The sequence below is a fragment of the Vigna umbellata genome, chromosome 8 (assembly GCF_029865625.1).
Source record: "Vigna umbellata cultivar VRB3 chromosome 8, Vumbellata_1.0, whole genome shotgun sequence".
In the NCBI taxonomy this organism is placed as follows: Eukaryota; Viridiplantae; Streptophyta; class Magnoliopsida; order Fabales; family Fabaceae; genus Vigna; species Vigna umbellata.
The window spans coordinates 31,295,920-31,302,904 of NC_142172.1; the positions used below are offsets into that span (position 1 = coordinate 31,295,920).

The 6,985-nt window shown below is 28.7% G+C and overlaps 1 protein-coding gene across 2 annotated transcripts; it reads right to left on the reverse strand.

Moving 5' to 3' along the window:
- Positions 1-4,515: 4,515 nt before the first annotated feature.
- LOC124836602 (insulin-induced protein) lies at positions 4,516-5,946 on the reverse strand. 2 transcript variants are annotated; one of them, XM_088096118.1, is made up of 5 exons: positions 5,579-5,946; positions 5,365-5,483; positions 4,993-5,181; positions 4,841-4,887; positions 4,516-4,756 (listed from the first exon to the last, which is right to left on the reverse strand). In XM_088096118.1, exons 1-5 carry the CDS (start codon positions 5,873-5,875, stop codon positions 4,656-4,658), a joined length of 753 nt encoding a protein of 250 aa, XP_087952244.1. In that variant the 5' UTR covers positions 5,876-5,946; the 3' UTR covers positions 4,516-4,655. The 2 variants fall into 2 exon arrangements, with proteins under 2 accessions (XP_087952244.1, XP_047167732.1); XM_047311776.2 differs by having other exon boundaries at positions 4,836-4,887; positions 5,579-5,944.
- Positions 5,947-6,985: the final 1,039 nt, after the last annotated feature.

Here is a 6,985-nt window from a genome sequence, read left to right on the forward strand (position 1 = left end):
AGTTTAACTTACTGAAGTTAAATGGTCTAGTCAGTTAGACTAGTGTATACTAGGAGTAGTGATATTCGTTTTAATTAGTTAGATTAATTGTAATACTAAAAAATGTTTAAATTCATGTAATCTTTTAAGATAAGTGAGAATGCTTAGGAGTATTGAAAAAGTTAGACATAATTCATTTAAAATTAAACCAATATAAAATTAAGCTTTATTGTTTTTGTTTTCAATTTTTTTTCTAAACACCGTTCAACTTATTTAAATGTTTAACATTTATGGTTGATCGTCTAAATTCTGTAAAAAAGTTTAAACACTTGTGAAAAATTTTAAAAATTTTATTCAAATATCCTTTTCTAGAGATTTTTTCTGTATTGCTAACTTAAATTCAATATAATAATAAAAATTATAACAGAGAAAATGATTTTTGCAAGTGGCTGAAAATACAATTTTTTTATAATTTTAATGAAACAAATTCATTATAGTTATGATTGAAATTCCTTCTTATGTTACCATTAATTATTTTAGAACTACTAACAGATTTAGTTTGATAAATTGACAATATTCGTTATTACATAACTATCAACAACTTTAGTTAATATTAATCTAAATGTAAAACTTAAATGAATAATTTGCCAAAAAGAGAATCCGAAGAATAATTAAGCCAGACGTTACAATTGGAGAAGAATTTAAAACCATAGTTATTGCGGGTAGGTTCAGTTGGAAGCACAGTATTGTGTTTAATCAATGTATTAGTCACTAATCTTCGCCGCCCAAAATAGTAACAGTCACGTCATATCGCAAACATTCATTAATAACTTTTTTTCCCAAATTCATCTCTCTTATTAATTATGGTTTCATGGATGGCTCACATGTCACCTATCGTTGTCATCTCCTTGTTGATAGTAACTCAACAGCTACTTAACACTTATAACGGTTAAAATAGATCACAATTCACGGGCTAATCCAACTCATCACAGGTTTAAGTCGGATTGAGTTTGAAAAAATTGTATCTTTTTTATGCGAGTTAGATTTCAATCCGGCTCATTTAAACTCGTCTCATACGGGTTGAACTTGTGGTGAGTCAGATTGGTCCACATTTTAATTTTATTTTATTAAAATTTAATTTTAATTTTATAAAAAAATATTTATTATTTTATTTTGCTTGAAAAAATTATTTAAGTTTCTTATTTTCAAAATTAATTAAACACGTATGTTAAGAGTGAAATTTGAGAGTGAAATTTGTTTAGATTTGAATTATAGAAAGTTTGTAATTTGTTTTAAAAAAAATTGTAATTAAGTAAGTCAGTGAGCCAACGCGTTTACCTACCAACCCGTGATGGATCGCAACCTGTGGTGAGCTGGACCGGATCAGGTGACCCGTTTTTACATCTCTATTAACAGTAACGTCCTTACATAACTGCCAAAATTCTTTCAGGATAAAACTTCCACATATTACCAATTATTCCACCTTTTCATTAATTGTCTAAATTATCTTTATTAATTATCACAATCTCATTCGATCATATTTCTCTACCACAAATTGAGTTTATTCATTGTCTTCTTGGAATAGTTTTTTAATATTTTATTTTTGGCTTAATATATATTTTGAGTCTCGATTTCCTTATTTCATAATTGTTTTATTAATTGTGCATATAATTGAGATAATTTGTGATATATATTAACTGTGAGATAGTTTGGTACGTTGTATTTTGTCAGTCTTTATTTAATGTGAGAATATGACCAAATATTTTTATATTTGAATATTGTAAACTTATGTGTAGAAAGTCGGAAAAGGAACAATTATTACTATGGAATTAATTTTTGTCTAATTTTTATTAATGTAGTTACATAAATAATTAGAAAGGATCAAAATAATTGTTTTAATTTATGTGTTTAAAGCTACTTGTCAAATAACATATGCTCCTCGTATTGGCCAAATGATTTATGTGTTTTTTTTTTTGCTTTTCTTTTCGCTTTCCTTTCGTTTCTCTATATTGTTTTTTTTTGTTCCTTCAAAACGTGACAAGACCTTTGTGTATATTGGAAAAGATGACTGTTGGGTCTAGGGTTAACAACATTTGACGTTATAGTTTTGTAAGAAAAATATTTTACTATTCATATGGATTACATCTTACAATATTTTCAATAAAAGTTAAAAGATAAAGTAAAAATATTGTATTTTTAACTAGTCAACATACTTTTGCTATGTTAATTAACATAATGGTGAAAACTTAGTACAGTATAAATGACTATTAATTACCGATATCAATATCTTAAAGCTTAATACTAATAAAACAAATAATATTAAAATATTATAGTTGAAATAAATAGTGTATCTCAAAAATATCATTATTAAACTAATTATTATTTATCGTTATCAACATGTTATGTAATAAAACGTAAAAAAAGAGAAAAAGTTTATCGTATAACAAAATAAAATCCTAAGTGAAAGAAGATAAGCAAAAGATTATATGATAAAATCTTAGCTTTTGTATAGTAGAATCTAAAAGAAAAATTTAATAAATACTTTAATAATAAAAGGAAATCTCTTTCTAAAAAACACTAGGAGTTAATAAAAAAAGCTTCTTAATACTAAGTGTATAAAATGATCACTTGATCAATAGAAGATCATATGGTTCTGTCATCTTGAAACTCCAAATAGTAGGTTGTCTAATCGAATAATCAGGTTAAACGAAGATTAATGCTAAGAATGATTACGTTAAAACTAAGCAAGATTATTACTAGTTGGACCATAATTGGACCATAATTGGACCGATGCTAATCTGAATTCTAAAATCTGTAGATACAAATTTGAGGTATTGTGGTAAGTTGATTTCATTCAATGCGCATTTATGGTTAGTATCGTCAAGTTCTTACTAACTTTGACATCAAAGTGTTTCTGCATATAAATCTATAGTTTGACTGAACAGCAGAAAGCATAGAGTAGAAGAGGAACTTTAACCTAAGCGTGGAATTGAAAGAACGGAACAACAAAAGAATTGACCTCAATTTCACAAACCGAAACACTAAGTAAATGTTTTAACCATACAAACAAACTTAAAACTATACATGTGTCAACAATTTAGATTGACCCAATTTTATTACTAATATTATCAGATTTTAATGGGATGAGTTCAAGTTTACAACATGAATAAACCAAAATGTTGAATAAAGTAGTAATGTAAGTAAAAATAATCCGTGACATAAGTTTTATCACTTTCTTTATTTGGTATAGTGACCTCTTGGGAAGAAGATGACAACTCAATAAACGAGGGAAGTAAGAATTTGTCTGCATATGATAAATTATTATGTTTCGCTTTCGAGTGTAGGAAATAACTGTCTTAGATAGTGATATATTTAATAATTCAAATTCCTTTCTCATTGTATATATCAGGGCTGACTTAATTCTTTTCCTAAAACATACAAAAAAACAAAACTAATTCAATCTAAACAACTTTCTTTTAAAATATATTACTTTAAACTTAAATTTACAACTAAAGTAATTGGATGGTTATAATAAATTTAATGTAATTGAATTAAATGTTTGTTTTATCCAAAAAGGCATCAACCTCAACTCACAAACATCCTTTAATTTTTATAATTTTAAAATCACTTTTTATAAATAAATAAATTAATTTCAAAGTCTTATTTAAAGCTCTATCGTATTGTTGGTAATGTCTGTTACTTCAATGATTTCGTGAGGTACTTATATATGTGTTGAATAAGATCATGCCCAACCCCAACTACACTTATGATAGGCCAATTCAAAAGTTTTTTTATTTTTTCTTGCTTCAACATTATTGAACTGCAAGTGGGATCCATATTTCAACCATAGGCACATTACAATAAAAAAATAAAAAAAAAAAATTATTGTTATTGATGGAATATGAATCAATTGATCTTCATCTTGGCTCAACCCGTTTAACCTGTGCGTTGGATTCAGTTTGATCTACATTTATAAAAGCTAAATTTCTTTTGATCCAATTCAATTCAAAAATGTGAGAAGTCGGACTATCCTATTTATACAAATTTTAACATCTTTACGTATCAATCCCAAAAAAAAAAGGTGTGGAAAGAAATTATTGGAGTGCAGGAATTAACTGCCTTGGCAAGAAGGTAAAAAAGCGATGAAGTGATAGCCCAATAATAGTATCTATGAATTGCTCTACTAAAAAAATGAAGCTTTAAAAAACAAGCACAGCCTAATGTATTTAATGTGCCTGGATAGGCCATGCTTAAAATCGTTATATATCATCAATGTTCTTAAAAGTATGATGCAATGAACAAAAGCCAATGTGGGCATACACACAAGCTCACAATGCCTTTTAAGAGTTTCTCATTTGAAATATTTTAAAGTTAAAACTTTTAATTCTGCATTCAAACAACTAATAATTAACTATTGGTGGAAGTATAAATTATAAGTTGTAAATCCGATATTTTTGAGGCCGAGATTACATGGACAAACTTGATATAAAGAAGACCTCGGTTTAATGTTGAATAGGAATAGATTGAAAAGAGGAGTTAGAAATTTGATGCAGAGAATTGATTGAAGTGGTTAAGCTATAAGAAGTCATTGTGAGTAGAGTTTGATATGTATCAGTATCATCATATATTGATGTTAATGGAATAGGCAGCAGGGATACATAATGTTTTAGGCAGACTCATCTGTTGGAGGAGCATAAACTGTTCTCAACCACCGTGACAGATTGATTAAGAATGGCGTATACACGAAGTAGCAAGTGAGTGTCCATGTAACCAGTCCCTGGCATGAGAAAGAGAAATCATCAACAAGTTCAAAATTTGATGAAAGGTTTAGAGGGAACTGTTTGAAAAAGATGCACCTGACCAAAGATTTCAATGTTGGGTTTAGGGTAATACCAAAGGTGGAAGAACCTGAAAGAAGTAAGTGCAAAAGAGAAACGACCATGCATATTTCAAATTCCAACTGGTCATACGAAGGAAAAGCAAACATTGAAAAGTAAGAGAGAAATTGTTTACTTCATAATTGGAACCTCAGCCAGTGGGCAAGCAAGGCCAACAATGCATGCCAAGGTGAAACCTAGCCATGTCCTATCCAACAAAAACCACATAAACTCTGCTGCAGCAAATAAAATGTAGGCCTCAATGTTCTCCGCCATTCCACCTTTGTAAAGTTCGGCACTCACTTCAATAAACAGCGCCAGCAATCTAGGACAAGACAACCTCAATTTATGAAAACATCATGATTGAGTAAGATTAAAATCATGTCACTTAATTAAATTAAGGACTAAAATGAAAGTTGAGATATTTATTGGACCCAAATCATATCTAACCCCGTACTTACGAATACGATTTTATTTTATTTTATTGTATAATGCAGCAGGTACTTACACGAGTGAGACAATTGTTTTTGCTAAACTTGCGTCTTGAACCTTGTTGAAGAACTTTTGGTCTAGGTAGAGTTGAAGCAAACCAACAGAGGAATAAAATAGCCCTAGCAAGAAAGGCACCTGTGAATTTGGATTTTGGAGAAGATGAATAAAAAAGCAAAGGCAATGAAGAAAGTGGAGAAAGAAGGGTAGAGAAAATTGAAGTTGAAACCCACCCAGATGTTTGTGCGGAGTGGACCTATGTTAATGGAGCCTGAGTCGTAGACGACGAGATTGACCCTGGAATGGAGTCCATCGAGAAGGGGACCCAGTAAGAAGCCTGTGCCAAAAAGTGTGAGTGAGATTGAAGGCCATGAACTTCTCAGGTTTGTTGAGCTCTCTTTTCTCTTAGCACACTGCGCCTTAAGCAAACCCAATTTTCGTATTCTGGGAAGAGGGTAACTGTGGCGGAGGAGAGTATAAGCATGAACAGAGTAAGAGGAAGAGGAAGCACATGCAACCAGGTATTGCATCCTTATCCCTCTTTGCGATATTCAGACAAAGAAACAAAAACCATTCCTTAATTTTTTTTTTCACACAGCAAAGAGCAAAAAGAACACATGTTTTAATCTTTTTTATAAATAATTATAAAATGGAAAATAGTACTTCTTTTTTATAAATTGTAATTAACTTATAATCACTATATATCTAACAATTTTTAAAAAATTAATCTTATAATTTTAGAAATATACATTTTACTATCTTTGTTATATTCACAAACATAATAAAATTGAGATATTCTTTTTGTCCTGTAGAGAATAACTCAATTAACGTAAAGACTAATTTGACCAATAATTTCTATGTATCTAAAGTCATTTTTCCGTTTAAATGGTCCCTTTTTCTTCCACGACTGCCACGACTGTTCTCACTGAATGTTCACCCTTTTCTTCCCAAAACCTTCAACACTCCTGTCAATCTCAAGTTGGATAACGATAGCTTCTTAATATATACTCTGAGAAATAAGTATACTGACATCGGATTTAGCGGTTGGAAGTTAGATTAATATACACATGATATATATATATATATTTGAAAATTTTCCTAAAGTAATTAAATGTGAGGAAAAATCAATATTGACATTTTGGTAGATGAGATATCACTTACCATGTTAGAAATAAAGGTTTGTAATTTTTTTTTGTATCAAATGATAATTAATTTCATGAATAAATTTGTAATTAATTATCAAAATATATATTATATTAATGAATCAAATATTAATATAATTAAAAAATCATTGCATATATGAGAGAGAGCTTAGAAAAGCTATATGAGATAACGCATAAACTTAGACATAAATTAATTTCGTTTAATAGAAAAATAATTTTATTTTTCTATTTTGATAAAATTATATAAAATAACTTGTATAAGTTAGTTTTATACATGAACTCAATTTTAAAAAATGTTTATAAAGCAATTTTCTTAAACATAATTCATTAATTTGCTAATTAATATATTTACTTTTTTATCTTTATACAGTATTGCATATAATGTATATTGAATAAAATATATTAACATATTGATTACACATATGTGCCTAAATATTGTAAAAGTTATTTATTCAAAACAATGAATTTTAAGAGTGA